Here is a 23514-nt window from a genome sequence, read left to right as displayed (position 1 = left end):
TCTTCCTAGTATACTACATTTATATCTTTTTCCTCCCTCTCCCTTCAAGCTTGTACTCAAAATCAAACCAAACACACTCGATATTATGGCCAGATCACTTATGAGCTTCCGCTTTGCTTTACTAGTACTAGTACTTATAAACATTGTTGTAAATGTCGTAAATGCACGCCCTTTGAATCCGAATCCGGTGAAGGTGGACACAGATGCAAATGCAGACGTGGGAAGTGTCTTTGAAGGATTAGCTCTTGGTAGCATGAAGCTATCAGGTGGTTTTAGCCCTGGCGCACAACATAAATTTACTGTTAGTTCTCAAACTCTTGGAGGAATTAAAGATTCAGGTCCAAGTCCAGGGGTGGGACACAGTTATGCTACAGACACAAAGAACTAGAACTCCACCAATAAAATTTATTGTTTCATTGTTTCATACCTTCTATTTATTCTGTGCTTGATACTTGGTTTGTAATAGTACTTAGAATCATTGGCAACCATTAATTTACATGGTTGCATGTACGAATGCATATGGAATACTAGTAATGCAGTTTTTACCCTGGAACTATGCTACTTTGAATTTTTTTTTTTTTTTTGCCATAAGCTGCTTTGAATTTTTTATAGTGCAATATTTCCAACAATATCATACGTATGACTTATGAGGCATTTTAACGGGGATTCTGTCTCTGACCTTTTGCCCTTGTAAAGTCGTAATTATGTACTCCCTCCGTCCCAAAATAAGTGTCGTTTTGACTTTTGACACGTATTTTGAGGTGTTAAAAAAAGGTACTTGTATATATTTTTTTTATAAATTTTTTTTTCTAAATAAAAATATAAATGTAAAATTTTAATTCAGGAAAAAAAAATTTGAAAAAAATATATACAAATATCTTTTTTTAATACCTTAAAAAACGTGTCAAAAGTCAAAGCGACACTTATTTTGAAACAGAGGGAGTAATTTTTGTCTGCTTCGTATCATAAGTTGTACGGAATATAAAGAATATCCCTTTGTTTTTTAAATATTAAATTGTAAAAATTAAATATGAATTCAACAACAACAATAACAGCAATAATAATAATAATAAGTGTTAAAAAGAATCACATGGACAATAAATTTGAAATTACTTATATTTATACGCCTTTAAGTAACAAACGATTTTGAAATAGCGAGAATATATTTATAATTATATAGAGATTTCTCGATGTCATCGAAATTGAAATTGTAATCCTGCATTATAACTTTTACTTGTTTTTCAAAAAATTATCTGAAATATGTAGATGTTATATTTTATTAAAACAACGTTCATAATAAATTTGAAATTACTTAGGATGAAATATCTTTCTATAACAAAAAAATATTGTAGATATCAAGAAGATTTGCATAATTATATCGAGATTTCTCCAATGTTCTCGAAATAGTGATCGAATCCGGTAATTTTCATTCGTTTTATAAAAAAATAGGTAAAAATATGTAAATATTATATTTTATTGCACACAAATGCCTATAAACATAAAAATTATCATATTTTTTTTATTAAATTCATAAATCTTTATAAAAGGAGGAAACTAAAATTATATAAAAAAATTTAAAAAAATTAGTAAAAACAGGGCATTTAACAGAAAAAACAGGCTCATTCCCATTTTCCAGAGAGCTCAGTTCTCCACTCCTCAAACAAACAAAAAGAATCATTATTTGTTGTTTGAGCAATGGGAGGGAGCGTAAAAGATGACGATTCAGCCACTGACAGTGACGATTTCAAGGGAGACTTGCCGGACTCTACTTCTGGTCTCTTCGTCGAAGGCGAGAAAGTCCTCGCTTATCACGGCCCTCGCATCTACGAAGCCAAAGTAATCTCTCTCTCTCTCTCTCTCTCTCTCTCTCTCTCTCTCTCTCTCTCTCTCTCTCTCCCTCTCTCTCTCTCTCTCCCTCTCTCTCTCTCTCTCTCTCTCTCTTCCTCTCCCTATCTCTCTCTGGAAATCATTTAGTTTTGCTATAATCTATACTAATATGACGTATATGTTGCTTTTGAATTATTTTTGCTTTTTAATTGGCTTAATTGGATTGTTCGTTTAGTGGATGTAGTGTAATTACATGACAATTCTTGCTGTTTAATTAGGTTTTACTCGTTTTAGTTTACCGTGATTGTGTTTTTTTTGTGTAGTGTGCAATTCTATTTGCGTAATTTTGTTAATAATTGTGAATTGTGTGTGTGTCATATGCGAAGATGTGAGGTTCGGAAAGTGTTGATTGCTGATAGTGCAGTGTTTTTTACTTTTTTGTTTTTGTTTTTAAGTGAATAGAACTGAAAACAATGTGATGTTAAATGTTACCTTATGGCATACCTGTTGATTTTATTGACGAATGTATATTCTATTTTGAGATTTGATGTCATTTCTTGATTCAACATGATGATTTTGTTATGTCCGAAGCAAAGTAATAGAATGCTATTGATTTGGTTTTGTTGTATAGTCATTTGTCAAATTTTTAACTTTGATTTTGCCTACATTTTTCTCCATTCTTTGTAATAACTTTTGTTTTCAGTCAATTCACTAAAATTTGAGATTAGACTAGATAAGTGTAATGTATAGGTTTGTTGCACTGGACTCGTTTTATGTTTCTGAGCTGTATAAAGAGACTGCAATTCTTGTGCTGCAGGCACATTCTTGGTTTTTTGTTGTTTTAGTGAGTAAAAGCATCGAATATAGAGCTAATAGCTTTACTTGTGAATTTGCTTATAAGATTTTGATGTGAATTAGTATTTTTTAATATATTAATGTAACTAAACATTCTTTTCTTTTCTAAAGATCTAGCATCCCTGTTTGGTGGTTTTGTTTGTATATTTTCTTTCTGAATAACTGTATAGGACCTTGATCTTGTACTTTTTCATCTTATTTTGAAGCATAGATGCGTTAGCCCTCATGTTTTTTCTTGTAAACTTTGCAGGCTGTTTCGGCAATCATTAATATTTTTTACAAATTATCAAAACCAATTTGACCCTTAATGAAATTTGTGTTGTGTTTATCATTTTTCTTTGGAAAGGTTCAAAAAGCTGAAATTCGGAAGAACGAGTGGAAATACTTCGTTCATTACCTTGTAAGTACTATAATTTAAGTTATGTCCCTCCCTAGGCAAACAGTTCATATTGGAGACATGGTTTTTACACATTAGACAGCTTCTTAACCAGATGTAAAGGGATTGACATGTATTTTCTTTTTGATTTGCAGGGTTGGAATAAAAAGTGAGTATAAATTTCTTTTGAATCCTTACATTGAAGAACATTGCTTGGTCTAAATGGTTCAGAAGTTTCTTATGGCCTATCTTTTGGCTTTGTGAATATGAAAGTCTTTGAAGTTTTTTGTTAGTTATACTTCCCTCTAATTTCATGTTATGCCAGTACATCTGTTTCCCCATTCCCGTGTTCCTTTACGCTTCTGCTTCGTAGACCTAAAAGCATATGTACATCAAATTACTGTTGTATACTAACAAACCTAGCAATATCCTGGGAAAGCCACCAGGGATTGGAGTGTAGAAACATAGGTGGACAGGAAGGATTATTTCCGCCCCTTTTTGAATCCGGAAAATTTCTATTAAGCGGAGGAAAAGTGTCACTAATCGTGGAACATACGTCTTGACAGTTTTGATATCCATCTTAATAAGCTATTGCTTTAAATCTGTAGTACTGCTGGTCATAGACCAGCGTCACTGTGAAAACAACATATGTCAGAATGGTGACAATCCTAGTCTTACAGGTTTTTTACTATAATTTTTGAGCTCGATTTAAATTTTCTGAACCTTGGATATCTTGCCAACAGTTGGGATGAATGGGTTGGTAAGGACCGCCTAATGAAATATACAGAAGAAAATGTTCTGAAGCAGCAGGCTCTTGACAAAAAGCAGGGTGTAGACAAGAATCAGAAGTCAGCACGTGCAGGACACACTAAGCCAAAAGTCTCGACTGGTACCTCTTTGACTTGATGTATATAATTAGATAGGTAGCTCAATGTGTGATTTTGCTATTTCTAAGTTTCCCGATTTTGCAAAGAGTTCACTTTGTTTACAGGAACAAAATATCATCTCTTTAACATAATTTTAAAATAAAAAAAGGTACATTTCTTAGTATTAATCTTACTTTGTTTTCTTTTCTCTTTGCTCCTGATGTGTCTTATGCAGAAGCAAAATTGGAAAAAGAAGATTCACGAAATACTGGTATTGTAGTTTTTCATCCTTCTGTTAATCAATTCTTTATGCATAACACCTTAGCTTCCTCTGAGCATTTTGATATATTTCTTTCATCACTTCAGTTTACCTACCTGTTTTTTTTGCAGGAACTAAAGGAAAGAGGAGAAAGAGTGATGTAGAAGTTGAGGTTTGTTCTGAAATGTGATAGCATGTAATGCCTTCTTTTTTCCCCCGGTTTTCTGCACACTGTAATTCTTTCTTGAATGGTCAGTCTACGTTTATCAAACACTTTAAAAAGTTTCATCTATTCATTTCTACTTGAATAAAATATAACTGGATGAATTGTACTTAAAGCATTAATTTGATTGTGTGCATCAATGACTATGTAGATTGCGCCAATGCAGGAACCTCAATCTCCGTGTCTATGAATATTTAAAATGTCAGCTTAAGCTGATTATTCTTTTGTCGCGTTATTGTTATGGAGCCATTTTAATTTCACACATGCTAACATGCTTTTGATCGGAAAAACTATTAAATAAGTCAGTGCGAAGACTGATGATTGTAGCCTATGATGATTAATGATAAATAGTACTAATCGAGCAAAATGGGTTTTGTTATCGGTAGAAAGAAGATGATGCCCAAGTAGGAAAGCCCGTCAAGATTCAGATTCCTCCAACTCTAAAGAAGCAATTAGTCGACGATTGGGAATCCATCAATCAGCAAGACAAGGTACTTCTGCTTCGAGCTGTTTTGAGTGTTTTAAATTGTCAATATTTCTCACAATATAATACCAGATTCTGGTGAGGGACTATAAAGTTGTTACATTTGATTGACAATGGTTTTGGTTATTAATTATTTAGTGAGACATGCAATTATTGCTCACGTGTCTAAGAGTTCTGTTGAGAATTTGTGTCTAATTTTTAATTTAATATTGTTGATCAAGATGGACAAACTTGTCCAGTATACCAAAGATACCCCCCATTCATCATATTCTATTGTCGTAATTACATATATTAATTTTGTTTAATTCTTAAATTATATACAGTTTTAATTAGGTAATCATTACAGATTAATTAGAAGTAATTAACAACCCTCTAAAATTTGTTGTCCATCCAGTTTGTATTCTACTTGGCGGAGTTCTTGTTTCCTTTCAATGTCATTAAAATACTAAAAAATATTTTCTGCAAAGTAGATGATTTTTTTCAGAATATTGATGAATTATTAGTTTTATGCAAAATAGATATTCCTTGTATTTGTTGATTTATTTTTTTTAACAAAAGTCCAAAAATTTGACCTGCACTTTTTTGGAAAGATATATACTCTAATTTGATCTACACTTCTATTTTTTAATCTTTCTTCCACTTATTCTGCTGGTCAGAAATTCCTGTTGTCACTTCCATATTAACTTCTAAAGTTTCATATTTTTTATCAGTACTGCATGATTTCATGAAATGATGAGAAGTCTGTGCTAAATCTAAAAGAAGTCGGCCATTTCTAGTATGTTTTTATTGGGACTAAAGAGTTTTGCAGGACTAAACTTATACGAACCCCGTTCCTGCAGCTTATTAAACTTCCTCGTTCACCTAATGTTGATACTATACTTTCAAAGTACATGGAATACAACTCTTTAAAAGACGGAAGCCATGGAATGTAAGTTTAGTCGATTGATCTTCACTTCACTGTCTAGTTACCAGCTGAAACATATTTTCAATATAACTTTTTTTAGTTTGTTTATCTGTGTACTTCCTTTCTAATTTTATAACTACACATAGGACGACAGATCAGTCTCAGGAAATTGTGAATGGCATACTGTGTTACTTTAACAAAGCTTTGCCGGTTCTGCTTCTGTACAATAAAGAACGTCAACAATATATTGAGGCAGTTGTAGGTGATGTCTCCCCATCCGCTACATATGGTGCCGAGCATCTGTTACGCCTCTTTGGTATGCTCCCTGATATTTTGATTTTGCTATTTGTCTTCTATTTATCACCTGTCATCATGTGTGAAACCTGTAGACGTTATTGCAATTGAAAAGAAATTTAGTCATATAATGCCAAAAAAGAATATTTTACAATTGAGATATGTATGTTGTCTTTTCAGTGAAGTTGCCTGACTTGTTGGGAAAAGTCAAAATGGAAGAGGAGACGCATATCCGCTTGAAGCAGAAATTGAACGACTTTCTCAAGTAAGAGCACGTTTATAGTATTACATTATATGCAGTCTTCACCAGATTTTTATCAGTGTATGATGCTAAGGAATGTGATGATGATCTCACTGGTTATCATTCTTTTAATCTTTTGGATGTGAGAATTATTTATGAAGATTTACAGCTTAATTGAAGTATTGCCCCTGTACGAACTAGGTCGTGATCATATTAAGTGCTGTTTTTACCCTTTGTCTGCTGTAAAGTGTTGTATGCTTGTAACCATTGTGGCCTAAACTTTCATGGAATGTCAATGGATTAGAGAATCATTTTTATTATAGGTTGACAATGCGCTTCCGTGATGCAGGTTTATGCAGAGGAACCAGAGTACCTTTTTCCTTTCTAGATATGATGAATCTAAAGTTTCTAAAGGAATTGACAAAGAGGAAGATAAGTGAAGGGCTATTGCGTGTCATTAGCAACTGTTGTGAGATGGAAAAAGCTTGCGATTATTTCTCCATCGTACTGGCATATCAAATATTGTCTTAAGGATCCTTTTAGAGAGAAGCCAGTACGATGTTGTAACTGTAACATGTAACAGTAGTTCAAATGTTCTATCATCTTTCCGCAACTCCTGAGTAACTAAATTTTTGGAAATTGCAATAATTATTGGATTAATAACTTTTAGTGAATTACAATTACTCATCATTGTGAATTCATTGAGATTCAGTACTCTGAAAATGATGTCACCCGTTAGTCCAGTGTCTGCAAATTGGATATACAGGTCATTGGTCTGTCACGTTGTGCCAGTATTACGGTATTACCTACCTCTACAGAAGTTGCAAATCTGTTATGATATTTATGTGCATACAAGACTTTTTGCTTTTCCTCAATAAAAGATTTTATCATAATTGAGAATATAACTAGCTACTTTTGTAGGGGGTTTTTTTTCTGGATAGGAGAAAACTTGGGCGTGTGGTTTGATCACTCATCTTGGACTATCTTATTTGTGGTGTAGAGTCCCCTCTTGCGTGTGATAAACCAGTCATCCTTTCAACACAATTTTTCCATGTAAATCACAGCGGTAAAATATCTTAAAACCCAAACAGGTTCCATATCACAATATACTTGAGCTAGGAGCGTCACAATTCACGAGCAAACTATTTACTCTGAAATTTTTCATATTCAGTTTTTGCTTATAGATAAATCCTTCTTTTTCCTAAATTAAAAGGAATCAATACACCATGCTTGCGAGATTGACCTCGAGACCCGAGGTTGATAGATTTTTTTATAATGTAATTTTCCTAGGTCAATCACATTGACTGAAAAAAATATACAGTTAAGTATTAATAGAAATTAAATTTTTGAGATTATAATGAATGAATTAAACCGTACCTCAGACGGGAAAGAGTAGCATGAAACATGAAATAATTGGGGGAAATGAGGACATGATGTGCATAGCAGCAGCAAGCAAGTGAATGAATATGTAAATTGGCGGCTAATAACTGAATCAGATTCCCAATGAACCAAGCTTCACCACCACCTCCACTACTCTGAAATCAAAACTCCTGTAATTAGTGAAGTAATGGAAACACTCGCTCTCTCCTCAACTTCAATCACCACCACACTCTCCATTTCATCTAATCCCAGACTCACAACCCTAACAACACCTTCAAGACCAATCAAACTCAATTCATTCAATTCTATTCACCACCACTCACTTTTTCCAACCCTACCTCTTAAATCATCACACTCTCTTCTCAATTTCACTCGCTCTCGTCGCCAATTCGTCGTCTATTCCTCCGATTCGCACCATCACCACCACCACGATGATCACCATCACCACGGCCACCACCACGGTGGCGGTGAGCTTACGGAGTCGCAAAAGACGTTTTTTAGGTTTGCGAAGACGATTAAGTGGACCGATGCGGCTAATTTCTTAAGAGAGAATTTGGAGCTGTGTTGTTGCTCTGCGCTGTTGTTTGTTGCTGCTGCTGTTTGTCCTTACCTGGTTGCCAAGCACCATGTCAAGTCTCTTCAGCTCCTTTTTACTTCCGTCGCGTTTCCTCTTGTTGCGGTAACACTCCTTCTTCCTATTCTTTTTTGTATGTTTGTGAATTGTTTTATTGTTTATGTATGTATCACATTGGTTGTCAAACAGTAGGGCTGGTTTTTGTAATGTAACTATATGTTAATAATTTGTGAATTGTGACTGTATGAGGTGTGCTAGAGAATTAGACCTTTAATTTCTATGAGTCTGACCTTTGTAATTCAAAGCTGTATCAAGCAGTTTAGGATGCATATATGAGTAACCAATAAGAAATTAGAAAAGGTAAAAAATACTTATAACAGAACACGTTGAGTATTTCGGACTTGTATTGTGTGTAGAACATTTCAAATTCATAACCATAATATAGCTGCATAAGATAGCTGTTGCTCGTAAAGTAATATTTACAAGACTTGATATACGTGAGGGAAGCTGTGAATCTGAAGTTAAAAGGTCAAAATGTCAAAGTACTGATTAAAAAATGTTATAATTTAGGATACTTCTTTTTGCATTACAAATTCAGACTTGCCAAACAGGAAAATTACAATTTGGGGATGTGATAAATGATAGCTCAAATTAATAATCAAAATATAACATGATTGATCCTTTTAATAGAGTTAAAATATACGAAAATTATAAACTATGTCAGGAAAGATACCCTAAATACAAAAGGAATAGTATGAAGAGAAACCAAACAGGAAATGGTTCTTAAGAAGTAAATCCTTTACAAAAAAGTGATTCTCAGAATCATGACTCCAGTATGAGAGTGCCTTGTGAGGAGGTTGATTACTCTGCTCTTCAATCATTTTTGGCATCTCTGCTCTTCACTTTGGTTCATGCTTCTTATTTCTCTGTTTTTTATCTTTTATAGTTCATTTATTGTTTCTGTTGTCATTGATCTTACATGCCCATGTCTGGGCATCGTGATTGAATTAAAATATAGGTCGCTTAATCTTTTAGTGGATATCTCTGTCAACTGATGTAATATATTTGGGACATCCTACATCTCAGGTATCAGCATCATTCGATGCTCTAATAGATATAGCTGGTGGGAAGATTAATATCCATGTACTTATGGCTCTTGCAGCCTTTGCATCAGTGTTTATGGGTAACTCGTTAGAAGGTGGCTTGCTTCTTGCAATGTTTAATTTGTCTCACATTGGTATGTAACAAAACCCAACTCTTTGCAAAGGCAGCTTCTTTTTATGACGAAAGAGTAAAGCATTTTCCTGATGTGTTATGTATTTAATGGTCACAGCTGAAGAGTATTTTACCAGCCGCTCAAAGGTTGATGTAAGGGAGTTGAAAGAAAATTATCCGGATGTTGCACTTGTGCTGGACTTGAACAATGAAAACACGTTTAATTTTTCTGATCTGACATACCACGAAATCCCTGTGAATAACTTAGAAGTTGGTTCATACATATTGGTCAAAGCTGGTGAGGTCCGTAATTGTGTTTCTTCAGTAATCATGTGAACAATATAGTATTATATGATATGTTCCTATTGATTATCTTGTCGCAGCATCAAAATTCATCCATCTTGTTTTTTTTTGCATCTCATACAAAGTTATGTAGTCTCTTTGGTGACACTTGAACAGGATAATATTAAAAAAAAAAAAGGTGACTAGGCCACTTTTAATCTGTTGAGTGATATAAATTGTTACTGTTAAGAATATCTTTGCTATCAGTAGTAGGATCCAGGAATATAGAATTAGGAAATTAAAGTTGACACTGCCTACTTATAATGTGATGATTGTGGTAACTAAAATATAAGAAACAGATATGAATTCGGGTTCAAGGTTTACAAGCCAATAATGGTTGAGGATTTACCAAGTATAGATTGCCTAGCAGAACCTATGTAATTTCAATCTAAGGCCCCGTTGAGTCAATCAGGACTAGTAGTTGGCAGTTTATGAAGAAATAATTTTGGGTCGTTCTTAGAATGTAAAATACAATTGTCACATAATTCTTTCATCGCATTCAAGTAAAACAGAAAAGTCGAGAAACCAGAAGTATGAACATCTTCAAACTCGAAGTATCCCTAGGTTATGGCCAACATAGTATGCTCTCCACAATGACGTTTGCCCATGCTACTGTTATTATTATTTACTTATTTTTTTTCTAAAAACACTGTATTTCAGTACAGAGTTTCATAAATAGCAATAACAAATATAAAATCAATTAAATATTATATGTAGATAATAAAATAAAATAAAGTTAATTTGTAAAATATCCTTTGGGTTTTGAATTAGAGAGGTTAAATTTGCGGTTACGAAGAGTTTCTTTTGTTATCCTCAACATAGGTTATGTACTTATTATATATTATGTGTTTGTATAATGTTATCACATCTGAGCAAAAAATACAGAAATTAAATCTATTGACTATGAAAATAGAGCCACTTTAAATGCCTAAACCAAGATAAATCCCACATTTATCATTCATCAATATATAAAATTAAATTATACATTTATTCCCCATGGATGGTAAAAGAAATTAAAGGCAAACCAGTTGAAGGTATAAATAACGACCAAATTTGAAACTAGGGTATATTAATTTGGTCGATTCAGAAAATTCATGGTTCAGTTGCCACATTTAACTAACTTAAAGGTTTAAAATCCATTTCAGTTATGATGTTACTAGGTATTCAAAAAAAGTATTTACTTACTTACTAACAGTATGTTTGTTTTAACTTTGTTATAATTATATTTATTTCATATTATGAAACCTTGTACGTTACACTTCTATATAGGAGTCTCTGCTTAATGTTAATTTCGTATTATGAACAGTCGGTGCCAGTAGATTGTGAAGTTTTCAGAGGAAGATCAACAATTACTATTGAGCACTTGACTGGTGAAGTAAAACCGGTGGAAAGGAAGGTTGGGGACAGCATCCCTGGCGGTGCTAGAAATTTAGATGGTATGCTAATTTTAAAGGTATATGGCTTGCTTCGGTTATCTTCAATCTTATTGTTTCCCTCAGAAAATGGTTGTGCATATGATAATGGATGTGGCTTAAAGTTTAATAAATTAATTAATCAATCCTTATATTTATTATTTTCTCAAGAACCGGTGTTACTTGCTTATGATAATTAGGCAAAAAAGACCTGGAAAGACTCGATGTTGAATAAAATTGTGCAATTGACAGAGGAAGCTCAATTGAGAAAGCCACAGCTCCAAAGGTGGTTGGATAAATTTGGAGAGGGTTACAGCAAAACAGTTGTATTTCTGTCAGTAGCTATTGCTCTTGTTGGGCCATTTCTTTGTAAGTGGCCATTTATTGGCACAACAGGTATTACTGAGTTTGGAATATACTTTTACTGACACTCATGCAACTTGCATTATGACAAATCTTTCTGGTATTTGAATAAGGAAACTCACCCCTACCCAAGTTTCTATGCTAAACTACAGATATAATCTACTGTTATGATATTCTGACATGATGTTTTGTTAGCAAGGGATTAGTGTTACACCTTTAAACTGACAAGGGTCAGTGATTTGTTTTTCAAGATTTGTTTCATTGCCAATTGTAATTCAGAAAATTGTTTCTCTTCATTAAACATAAAAAGCACTAGAATAATCACCTGGTAGAATTCTGGTAGACCCCCTACATTGTTGCATATCTATCAACTCATTCTAAGCTTCTCAAGTTCTTTGGTGGAAGTTGGACTTGATATCTTTTAGCTTTTGTAATGTTCGCTTCATCATGTAGCTTGCCGAGGGTCAGTCTATAGAGCATTAGGGCTTATGGTGGCGGCATCACCTTGTGCATTGGCTGTTGCTCCATTGGCATATGCTACTGCAATCAGTGCCTGTGCTAAAAAGGTACTCTATATCTTCTTTTTATATAGATTGCAATCTTTTAACCTAAATATTATGCTCTAGTTTAGTTATGTTTCTCCTAAAAGTTTCTTGTACGTTAGTACGCTTCAACCAAGTATGACTTGAAGCATTCCTGAAAAAGACTTGTTCATCACACTTTTCCTTCCCCTAAAGAGGTTCATGACTCATTCAAATTCTTGTCGTATGATGACCTTATAGTAAATCTTCAAGATTAACCCCCCCCCCCGGCCCCCTTTTTCTAATGTAAAGTGTGCATCAGATATTTAGACGTATAATAAATTGAGAGTCTGTAGATTGCTTATGTGTCATCCTATGCTTGCAACTTCATCTTGTTGATCTAGCCGATCATTATATCAGCAAAAAAGCTGCATCAATATGTCTTATTGAGCGTGAAGGAGTTCTAATGCGACATACTGTGTAGTGCTCTATTAATTGACATGTACTGTTTTTTAGGGCTTATTACTGAAAGGAGGGCATGTTTTAGATGCTCTAGCTTCATGCCAGACTGTTGCATTTGATAAGACTGGTACTCTGACTACTGGAGAATTCACCTGCAAAGCAATTGAACCAGTACATGGACATGTTGGTGGGAATAAAAAAAACTATGTTTCTTGTTGTGTCCCCAGCTGTGAGAAAGAAGCTCTTGCGGTGGCAGCTGCTATGGAAAAGGGTACAACTCACCCTATTGGAAGGTAATACTGTTATAAATTTCAATTTACTTGCTTTATTTGTAAGACTGTTATTTTAAAGTACAGATTTTGAGACCTATTCTGCCAGATCTAGATCTTTTGATCCTGTGGAGATGTTACCTTCTTTTGATAATGATTACAGTTTCCAGCATCTTCCATTAAGTTCGGTCAAGATAGTTTATTTACTTAGTCTCGGACTGCAAACCAAAAATATGTTGGAATAAATATTCACATGTTGGTTTATGGACCTGGGTACATACCCTAGACTGTGCTCCAGAATTTAACTACTATATCACGTTTCCACTTGGATATCAGCTTTGTGGAAACAAGGTTCACGTACTTCTGAATTCTATAATAGACGCTCTTTTAGAGGCCACTTCGTGTGAAGGATATTCTTAAATTAATAAGTGCATAGTAAAAACATAAAATATATCAACTTGGCTAAAGTTGAAGCTTCAATATAAGCGTTTTTTGGCAGGTAATGAACCGAAAATTGTCAGAAAGACCAGCAGACTGAGATTGATGTTAGCCTAGTAGCATCATAAGTAGTCAATGTTTTTCTTCATTAGTCATTCAGCTCAATTTAACAAGTCATTACCCTACAACATTTGAGATGGGTTGAAAATGTTTTGATGGTAAAAGTTGAGAAGCGGATAGCACACACAATTAAGCAATCACACCAAAAAGGGGATTGTTTTTTAAAAATTAATATTCTTTCCAGTATTGCCCATGTCAGACCTGGATCCTTTCTATATCTAATAAATCAAAAAGCATTCAAATATTCAATTACTTGTCAAATGTCTGTTCTTTTTTGTATTTATTGCCAAAAAATTAGTAGTTTTATTTTTTGCTTCCACAGAGCTGTTGTAAATCACAGTGCTGGGCAAGACCTTCCTTTTGTTTCAGTGGAAAGCTTTGTAAATTTGCCTGGTAGAGGTCTTTCTGCAACATTGTCAAGAATTGAGGTAAGTTTCTGTGAATTGGTTGTATATATGCAAGAACTTCGTTTTTGTGAATTAGCGTACAAAATGAAGAACTTATATCTGTCACCAAGTTTTCTTAAACACTGCATATGTTTTACTTAAACGGGACAAACAGTGAATGTCCTCTTTCATTGTTACGTGTCTTCAAATTATGAATCATTTATGCTGCATTGTTCTGTTGCTGTTTTATTTATAATCTGTTTATTTCTGTCTCTGTGATATGATGTTGTAGTCATCTCATAAGTAGATAAAAAAACATCTTTGCAGCATGTGTTAATAGTTTGTAATTTGTATGCCTATGATCACTCCCAAGTTGAGATAAAAAGTCGGCTGTATTAGTGACAGCATCAATCTATTTAGAAACAGTTGTAATATACTTCTTCCATATGCATACTATTTAAGAAACCCTGTCCCATGATAAACATATTAATACTCTTTTAATCTGATTTTTCTTTATACATCTTATTTGTTTTCCATGTAAGAAGTTTACATTTATCTTTTATTATGTTGTAGCCAGCACTTGAAGGTGGTGAATTAGTAAAAGCATCACTTGGTTCTGTAGAATATGTTGCTTCACTGTTTAACTCCGACGATGAATCAAGAAAGATCAAGGAGGCTGTGACCACTTCTGCCTACGGAAGTGATCTTGTACGAGCTGCTCTGTCCATTAATAACAGGAAGGTAAAATAAGTTCCGGAATAAAAAAATGGTTGAACCCATACAAATTTGCTTATTTTCTTGAAAATGTGTACGTCCATTTTACCCTTTGTTATTGTGTGTCATTGTTTACATTAAATTACTTGTGCTTCTCAGCATTCTGTTATATGCAAAAGAGTACCCTGTAGTGAAGTGTTTTACTTGGTGCATGTTTGCTTATAATCGCAAGTAATTAATTGCTTATAATCGCAAGTAATTAATTGCTTATAATCGCAAGTAATTAATTGAGGCTTATGTCTCTGGAGAAACATAACTAATATGGAATTCCTTAATTCTTTTTGTAAGACTCCTGGACTGTCTTAAAAATATTGAAGGAGAATTTTCGTTCATATTTATTGTATCGAGTTCCACAGTTGACAACTTGTGAGTACGGCAACTGCTGAATATATTGACATGCAAATTATTATCTGCAGTAAGCAACAGAACAATCATATATAAATGGAAGTTTGTTACATTGTTTCAAATAAAGTCAGTGGTGATGTGTGATGACACATACTCTTAAACCAAAAGATGTGGAGCAGGAAATGAGATTGCCCTTTCCAATTGCAAAAAAAAACATTGTTTTTCACAAATAGCGACTAATAGTTCCAGTACGGAAATTTAAATTGATGAAAGTGGAATTTCAAAGTAAAACACATATGGTTCAGTTACCGACTTTTCATACTAATTAAAATAATATTCAACATTTTCATGTAGTTTTGTTTAAATTTTCCCAGTATATTTATTATTAACATCTATGCAGGTGACAATATTTCACTTTGAGGACAAGCCTCGTCATGGGGCTGTAGATGTTATTACAGAACTTAAAGATAGAGCAAAACTGCACGTGATGATGTTAACTGGTGACCATGAGTCAAGTGCTTGGCGAGTTGCCAAAGCTGTTGGAATCGATGAAGTTCATTGTAGCTTAAAGCCTGAAGATAAACTGAATCATGTGACTAGTATCTCAAGAGATACAGGTATAGAACATTTGTGTTTTTAGCGACACTCTGAACTGTTAACACTCAATGTTTTGACACAGTGCCATGATATGACAGACTAATCTAATTGATCCCAAAGAAATTGTTAATATTCCTTTTTAAAGGTCCATGTGGTATATACAGCAAAAACATTTGTACCACAAACATTGTAGAAATTTTACACCAACTTCGCAAGCTTTTCGGTTCCGTCAATGTTGCCTTAAGTCTATCACTGAATATGTAACTAGGAGCCTAAAAACTAAATACCTTCGCACGTTGCAGTAACCAATTTTCTGCATTATGGGTTGCAGGGGGGGGTCTTATAATGGTCGGCGATGGTATCAATGATGCTCCAGCCCTTGCTGCTGCTACCGTGGGGATTGTTCTAGCTCAACGTGCTAGTGCAACTGCTATTGCTGTCGCAGATGTACTTTTACTGCAGGACAATATTTCTGCTGTTCCGTTCTGTATAGCCAAGTCCCATCAAACAGCCTCCCTGGTATGTTTATAATTAATCATTTTGATCAATTTTCGTTTTCCTTCCACTCATTAATATCAAAGGTTCCACCTTGCAGGTGAAACAAAATGTAGCACTTGCGTTGTTTAGCATTGGTCTGGCCTCTCTTACATCAGTGATGGGATTTCTTCCTCTGTGGCTAACGGTAAAAAAATTGCATCGACTATTTTATACCACTTTAACCAATCTGTCTCTGCACATAAACTTAATCTGTCTCCAGTTAAATTTGTAAATGTCCTATATCTGATTTCAACAGTTCTTTCTGTGTTATAACATCATATTTCTTTTGGTAATCTCTTTGAAACTGTAATTGTGCATTACTGCATTTGTAATTTCCATCTTAGACAAAATTAAATATCAATGAAATTAGTGCTGAATATAAATAGAGAAGGAAGTATAACTGATGACATATTAGAAATGATTACTTAATTAATTGGTAATTTAAAAAGCAAAATTATGCTATGTTACTCGGACTCTTCATTTTACCATCAAGTACCCGTGTCGGACACTTGATACCCCGACATGGACACTCGGACTTGGACACTTAATGAAGGGCAAAAACATGTATATTTTTTGAAATGTTGCCGAGTTCGATACTTGGACACGTATCTATCTATGTTGGACACTTCTAGCGGAGTCCGAGTAACATAGAAATTATGTAGCTGGTGACATATTAGATATAAGTTACTTTTCTAATTGTAACTGGTGATTAAATGTTGGAAGATTTTGTTTACATTTGCGAGGAGAGCGTCAAAATAAATTAGGAATTTTAGTTTGTGATGAGTATAAACATAAGTAGGCTGCACTGCAGCCTGGATGCTTTCCATTCTCTTCTTGATTTATATGGAGGTAACTTAGTTATCTTAAAATAGTTGTATAAATCTGTTATCTTAATTAGGTTTATTACTTCCCACTAAGATAAGCTTACAAGCTGGAAAAGATGCTCTTAAAAGGTTTTTTGGTTATTATGAGACTGTATTGAGACAGGATGCTTGAGAGTTGAGAGTTCTAAACCAAGTTGTATGGCCAACAGTTTATACACAGAAATGATCAAACTTATCAGTTCATATTAATCCAGCATAATTTACAAAACAGTTACACCTTCATCGTAAACTGAACACACATATTTTAATGAGCTATGGTGTAACCATCTCGCCATGTTTTAGTGAACGCACGTACTACCAGCTGAAGCATTTCTAAGTTCCCTATGTTTCTGTTTAATGTATAGGTTCTGTTTTCAAGTCATATATTGATCTTGAGCCAAAAAAACTGTAGCTTTTCTTGCACAGTTCCATTGCTTTCTCAAAGGTGTCTCAATTATTGTTATAATAGGTACTGTTGCATGAAGGTGGGACTCTTCTAGTTTGTCTTAATTCTATTCGTGCTTTAAATGACCCGACATGGTCATGGAAGGATGATATCATGCATCATGTACAAAAATTGAAGTCTGTAATTATGGGCCTAAGGAAACAGGACAACAATGAGAGTAACATCCAGGCTGTATCCCTATAGCTAACATGAATTCAAATTGTAAGCTCTTGTACACTGTTTTATTCCATACAGTAATAGGTCTTTTCAGTTTTTGGAATAATGGTCACGGCGAGTTGTAGCTTCAATTTCAACAGGCAGTACCAGTACATTTATTGGCTGGAAATAAGTATTCTGGAGTTTCGAGGTAACACTATGTAAATCTTACCTGTAAATTAGTCTCTACCTTGGAATATTGTATTTTTTTTCTTAAAGAAATTTGTACACCATCTTGTATTCCAGAAACGCTGAAAATGTATATCAGTTTAGTTACCTGTTAAGTCAGAAGTTATTATTATGTTTAGCTGAGTGCTTTTAAGGCTGAGGTGGTAGTTATCATTCAATTGAAAACTTTACTGCAAAATGAGGGAGTGATCTGGAAGTAGTTAGAAAAATCATATGAAAATCTTGAAGATTTGATTAGTTAGTAGTTAATTTGTTAGTTGGGTAGGTGTTGATGGTCATTTAGGAAAAAAAAAACTTTTAGACAGTTGAGAACATCATTTTCACCGAAAGCCTAAACACAACCTACCATTGACTGCCTGAAACGTTTGATTAGAGTTCCGATCTGGACTTAATTTTCGAGGAGTTGGGTAGTTAGGCATCTGGTATGACAATGTATCAATTATTAGGGATAGGCTTAGTAGCTATTTCTGATAACGAGGGGGCAGGTAACATTGTTAGGGGTTTGAATGGACGATAATTGTTTAGAAGTAGAGGAGCATATGTTACAATCTACAAGTCAGGCTACTAAATTAGAGGATCAAGATTTAAGATGGTCATTTGTCTGTCCTTAATAATTCCTATTCCTATATGTTTACAGCAACTCCAACCTTGATTTTGGTTACTCCATAAGCCAGTTCTTTGATTGGTTAATCACTTCAAATACCAGTTCTTTGTCCTCAGTTACATTCAAAAAATCAGCTGCTATACTTGAGCAGATGGAGTAATGTTAGTCACTCGAGGGCTGAATGTCATCCTTATTAGTTTCATAGTCAGGGTGGCGATTATTCACTTATATATTATCAGGGAATAACTTTTTAACAGAATTCCAGATTGATTAGAATTTAGAACCCTATTGTAAAGAAAAAGATAAAAAAGAAAAGATTTTAACTTTAAACATGGCTTCTTGCTTGCTTATAGATATAAAGATTGCATTGAATGTTCAAAATTTTCTCCATTTTGGCCTTTCTTGGAATTTTGTTTCCATATTTGCTTCCCTTCCTTCTTCCTGAGATGCTAAGGGATCAAGCACTGGTCATTCCCCCCTCCTCTCATCTGTACATTGAGAATTAGAAAACAATAACTACTTCTTTGTTGCCCATTCTCACTCACCGCGCATTCCAATTCCAATAGCAGTTTGATGCTGCTGACCTGCCATGTAATTCCTCACTTCCTTCCTAATCATCTCCTGCATAACCCCCATAAACTCCGAATTAAACGCCACAAATGGCTTGTCCTTGTCTTCCCCTGTTGTCTCCTTGACAAACTCAGCCTTCTCACTCCTTGTAGGAGCATGACTCAAAGGCGGTTTTTTCAGCAACGAAAACGGATTCTGTTTCTGTTGCACAGCCATCACAGGCGATGGAGTAGCTACTACCTCCATCGGCTCAATTACACGAGGCGACTCAGAAACACGGTTAGAATGCTCACTCGAATCCATTCCAATTCCTGGCAGAGAAAGCGATAGAGAAGTCGGAGGATCATTAGCGCAGACAGGCGTGGTTTCCACCTGAGTCCCAAAAACCCCGCCAGTTCTAGGCACAGGACGGTACAAAAGAGACAACCCCGAATCACTAACATCAGATCCTGAAGGACTACCAGGGCTCAAGTAAAGCCCAGAAACCGGCACACCAGACCCAGCACTAACAGACCTCTTCAACGGCTGGTGAAAATGAGCAAAATCATCAGACCCCATAGAAGAGCTCTTCCTTTTGAGAGTAGAGTTCCAGTGATTCTTAATAGCGTTATCAGTACGACCCGAAAGAAGTCTAGCAATAGTAGCCCATTTATTACCAAAACGAGCATGAGCCCTGATGATAGTATCATCTTCTTCAGGCGTAAAAGCCCGATGCTCAACCTGAGGAGAAAGCTGATTACACCACCTGAGCCGGCAGGATTTACCGGATCTACCAGAAATAGATTTGCTGATGAGAGACCAGTTTCTTGGACCATGTTTGTGAACTAGTTGCTGTAACAGATCATCCTCTTCAGGACTCCAAGGACCTTTGATCCGATCCACATCTCTCTTTGTGTTAGACATGCTGTTTAAACAAAGGATAGTGTAGTCTTGTGTAGTTGGTAATAAAACACTCTGGTATGTGTATGAGATTTGTGTTGTGTGTTATATATATGTGAGAAAACAACAGTGAGGGGTATGTGGTGTATATATAGGGGGGAGATGGGTAACCGGTAGAGCAGGTAAAAAAACAAGGGAAGGGGGGGCGTTACGGAAAAGAAAAAGGAAACGGGGGGTTAGTGGTTAGTTCCAGGAAAGCGGTTGTGTTATAGAAGGATGGGAAACAGCTGGAAAAAGGATACGTGTCACATCAGAATCATGTCAGATTTTTATTATTATATTTTAATCCAACTTCCCCTCCTCCTTTGTTTTCTGTTACTCATGAATCAACGTCCTGCGTCATTTTTCTCCATTTCCATCTCTACCCATTCCGTTTTCTATTTTTAACTTCTTCTTTTTTTGTTTAGAGATATTTTTTAGTTTTTGTCTTTTGTCGTATTGTTGAACCCAGCTGTTTAAATCGATTGCATATAATTGCTGTTATGCCATCATCACATTAGGATTCCGGTGTTACCCTATTGACTTGTAGACATACTGATTACGTCCCTTTCTATTAATAAATATATATTATTTTTTAATTCTAAAGAAATTGTAAAAGTATTAAAACTGATTTAAAACTGATTTTTTATTTCAAGTACGTAACGGGAGAAATCAAAAGCCAAAAGGTCGTACGTTTAGGAGAAGATAAGAAGGGGGAGCGTTAGGACAAAGGCTCTCTCATCCCGTTGAAGGAGCCTATAATATTGCCCCATGATCTCAAATTAATCATTTCGAAATTTAGTTTTTTAAAGTTGTGTTTCATTTTTTCAAATTTTATAGCTCTAGTAGACTGGTACTGCGAGTAATAGTGAATTGTAAGCCTACGAGTTTAAACGGAAAATTGTGTAACTATGACGCTGCCACAGTGTGGCTAGACATATAATCTATTTTCCCTATTTATTTACTGTCCAGTAAACAGTGTAAGTTGCCCATAACTGCATTATCTGTTATTTTATTTCGAAAAAAAAAACATAATACTATATTATTAACTGAATTTAGATATCATTTTAGGACTGAAAAACAAAAACTTTTTTATTTTCTATATTTGGACGAATAATGATGCATCTCTTAAATTTGGGTGGAGTACGAATGTACTGGTGGGTATATATATAATAATAAAACGAAACATAAAAATTTAAGTGGAAAGAGGAGGTGGCATAACAAGACAAAGTACGGTCGCCGAATCAGTTAGGGGAAATAATAATAATCATAAAATAAGCTAACTAGTCAGTGTCAGAACAGCCTGTAATTTAGTATGCTATTACTATAATAACCTCCCTTCACAATTCGTGTATATCCGGTTGAGGGTTTGAATGTGCACGGAGCACCACCTGGTTTGGGGCGTACGGACTGGAATTATAATTACAGAAGAGCATATTATTATTAAGAATTAAATTAAATAACCTTCTCCGATCCTTCCTTAATAGATCTACCGGTAGTAGTTTAAGTTTGAATAAAAATGGAGTATACAAGCAGTATGTATAACTAACGCGAATAAAGAGGGGAGATAAGACTAACAAGAAAAGATGAGTCGTTGGGGGACATGAACTGGCAGCAGCGACATTTAACAATAGTATTCAAAGTATGTTAGAGATATGGACCAAGTTACATTTAATTATTCAAGGTTTTTTAAAGATACCGTATCCCCTCCTTTTCTTTTCTTATTTACTCGTACGTCGTACCACCCAGGCCACCCATCCCTCATTATTCTCCTCCTCCCTGCATTATTGACATATTATCCGTTTCAAAAATTTTAAAATAAGTAATTTATGATATTAAATAAATAAATTTTTAGAGGTCGTTTGGTTTAAGATGTGTTATCGGATTAGAATCAGGGATCAGATTAAAGTGATACGGGGTTGAGTGGTATGTGGTTGAGGTATCATATCTGATATCATGTATTTGGTTCAGTGTTGGAATGCACATTTTTAATTTAAAATATTTTAAGTTAATAATTTTAATTTAATTAAATATATTATTTTATTATTATTTTAATATATTTTTGGTTCATGTATTTATTTTGGTATTAAACCATTACATTTAAATGTTTAAATAGAAATTAAAATAGTAGTTATAAAATTGATTCTCATACCGCCCTCTCATACCCACCTCTCCACTTGGGTATGAAAAACCCGTACCTTCGGGGTTTGAAGAATGAGTATTAATTACTGAAACTCATACCTGATTCCAGAATTTGGCGAACCAAACGACCCCTTAAAGGTGGTGAAAAATAGATTAATATTTATAAGTTATTTAAGTGTTTGGATAAGTTTACTTATAAGTCAGAATTTTGTTACATAAATGAACAAAAATAAAAAATATATATAATTATCTTATGTTGTGAATTTTAAATTTATATCAACATTTTAAAGCAACTATCTTAAATCTGAAACTAATAAAAAAGCAAAAAATCTTAATAAGTTAAGAAAGAGTACGTCGTTACTAGCATACAACTTATCAGTTTATAAGTTATAAATTCGACTTATAAGTTGGATCGACAAAAACTCGTCTATAAGTTATTACGGGCTTATAAGCCGTAAGTGACTTATAAGTCAGTAAACAAAGAGGTCCATAGTCTTCGTCCATCATAATAGTAAAACAACCGATTTCCAAAATTTACTAATAAGTTGGATAAAAATATTTGACCAATCTGATAAAATATCAATAAATTATTTAACTTTTTAAAGTTACATATAAATTATAAAGTGATGATCAGAGAAATCTTGGTTACAAAATCGTTACGATTATAGTCATTATCAGAAGATTTCTTAATGTGTATGTCTTTTTTTTTCTTGTGATTAGAGTAAGTGATAAGGATTAGCTAGGGGACAGATGTATCGTTTTCCGGAAATTTCTCGGTGACGGGAGGGAAGCAGATGATAGAATGGGTGTGTGATTCCAGACACCGGAAGAAGGTATTAAGCCGGAAGGGGTGAATGCTGTGGAGAAGAGCCGTAGGGGTGGTTGTTATGAAAAAAATTCGGCCATAAGTACCTCTAATGATTAATTACAATTTACGAGATTTTAATCATATCTCTGTCTCCTAATTTAATTTCTTTTTAAAATTTTACATTGTTAAAAAAAACTAAATTTAATGATGTATTTTTCCTTACATCCGTTGTATATTTATTTATTTTATAAGAATATAATATAATATAAATTGTTAGGAACCAATTCTAAATTCTTATAATAAACAAATCACATTGCATATTTATGTTAAGACAACTTATAACCTTTTATGACCAACCATCCTAAGTGATAGTCATTGAAGGAGTAACACGTAAATTGTTAGGATTGTTATAACATTTTCAATGAGACTCATGTAAACATATAGTAATGCAATTATTCATTCAGAAGTCATGTTGACTCAATTGATAATCTAGAATAAGGTGGTTAAGTGTAAATATTTGATGACATGCAATTCAGATTAAGTGAAGTGAGTCATCAACTGCTAAGTGAAGGAAAAACATCAACTGCTATCTATATTGGCCCAATAACTTCTAAAACATGACTATCAATGGATAAGGAATGTCGTAACAAAAGACTTCCAATGCTAAGAAATTTCGTAGCTAGTGGCTATCAATG

At 34.3% G+C, this 23514-nt stretch overlaps 3 protein-coding genes across 4 annotated transcripts; 2 read left to right on the top strand and 1 right to left on the bottom strand.

The window, feature by feature from the left end:
* The first annotated feature begins 1621 nt into the window (after positions 1-1621).
* Positions 1622-7012, top strand: LOC141719366 (protein MRG1). Its single transcript, XM_074521739.1, has 11 exons — positions 1622-1836; positions 3029-3082; positions 3214-3227; positions 3802-3947; positions 4160-4195; positions 4315-4355; positions 4793-4897; positions 5730-5818; positions 5941-6110; positions 6269-6353; positions 6679-7012. The coding sequence occupies exons 1-11, from the start codon at positions 1696-1698 to the stop codon at positions 6767-6769; spliced, it is 972 nt and encodes a 323-aa protein (XP_074377840.1). The 5' UTR covers positions 1622-1695; the 3' UTR covers positions 6770-7012.
* A 681-nt stretch (positions 7013-7693) lies between these two features.
* On the top strand, positions 7694-17879 carry LOC141719365 (putative cadmium/zinc-transporting ATPase HMA1, chloroplastic). 2 transcript variants are annotated; one of them, XM_074521738.1, is made up of 14 exons: positions 7694-8388; positions 9370-9520; positions 9617-9801; positions 11147-11293; positions 11453-11648; positions 12069-12181; positions 12653-12891; positions 13748-13853; positions 14385-14552; positions 15331-15547; positions 15859-16046; positions 16123-16209; positions 17397-17594; positions 17690-17879. In XM_074521738.1, exons 1-13 carry the CDS (start codon positions 7897-7899, stop codon positions 17574-17576), a joined length of 2469 nt encoding a protein of 822 aa, XP_074377839.1. In that variant the 5' UTR covers positions 7694-7896; the 3' UTR covers positions 17577-17594; positions 17690-17879. The 2 variants fall into 2 exon arrangements, with proteins under 2 accessions (XP_074377839.1, XP_074377838.1); XM_074521737.1 differs by having other exon boundaries at positions 7695-8388; positions 17397-17878.
* An 806-nt stretch (positions 17880-18685) lies between these two features.
* LOC141719363 (transcription factor MYB44-like) lies at positions 18686-19956 on the bottom strand. Its single transcript, XM_074521735.1, has one exon. The coding sequence runs from the start codon at positions 19852-19854 to the stop codon at positions 18919-18921; it is 936 nt and encodes a 311-aa protein (XP_074377836.1). The 5' UTR covers positions 19855-19956; the 3' UTR covers positions 18686-18918.
* Positions 19957-23514: the final 3558 nt, after the last annotated feature.

This window comes from Apium graveolens, chromosome 4, assembly GCF_009905375.1.
Source record: "Apium graveolens cultivar Ventura chromosome 4, ASM990537v1, whole genome shotgun sequence".
Taxonomy (NCBI): Eukaryota; Viridiplantae; Streptophyta; class Magnoliopsida; order Apiales; family Apiaceae; genus Apium; species Apium graveolens.
Note: the sequence above shows the minus strand (reverse complement) of the source record. Positions and strands in the feature narration are given on the sequence as shown.

Excerpts from the sequence above, each read along its gene's own strand:
- LOC141719366 (XM_074521739.1), top strand. The coding sequence starts at position 1,696 with ATGGGAGGGAGCGTAAAAGATGACGATTCAGCCACTGACAGTGACGAT. Across the intron at positions 3,948-4,159 it reads TAAGCCAAAAGTCTCGACTG|AAGCAAAATTGGAAAAAGAA; the intron begins GTACCTCTTTGA and ends TGTCTTATGCAG. Across the intron at positions 6,111-6,268 it reads GCATCTGTTACGCCTCTTTG|TGAAGTTGCCTGACTTGTTG; the intron begins GTATGCTCCCTG and ends TTGTCTTTTCAG.
- LOC141719365 (XM_074521738.1), top strand. The coding sequence starts at position 7,897 with ATGGAAACACTCGCTCTCTCCTCAACTTCAATCACCACCACACTCTCC. Across the intron at positions 12,892-13,747 it reads ACAACTCACCCTATTGGAAG|AGCTGTTGTAAATCACAGTG; the intron begins GTAATACTGTTA and ends TTGCTTCCACAG. Across the intron at positions 16,047-16,122 it reads CCCATCAAACAGCCTCCCTG|GTGAAACAAAATGTAGCACT; the intron begins GTATGTTTATAA and ends TCCACCTTGCAG.
- LOC141719363 (XM_074521735.1), bottom strand. The coding sequence starts at position 19,854 with ATGTCTAACACAAAGAGAGATGTGGATCGGATCAAAGGTCCTTGGAGT.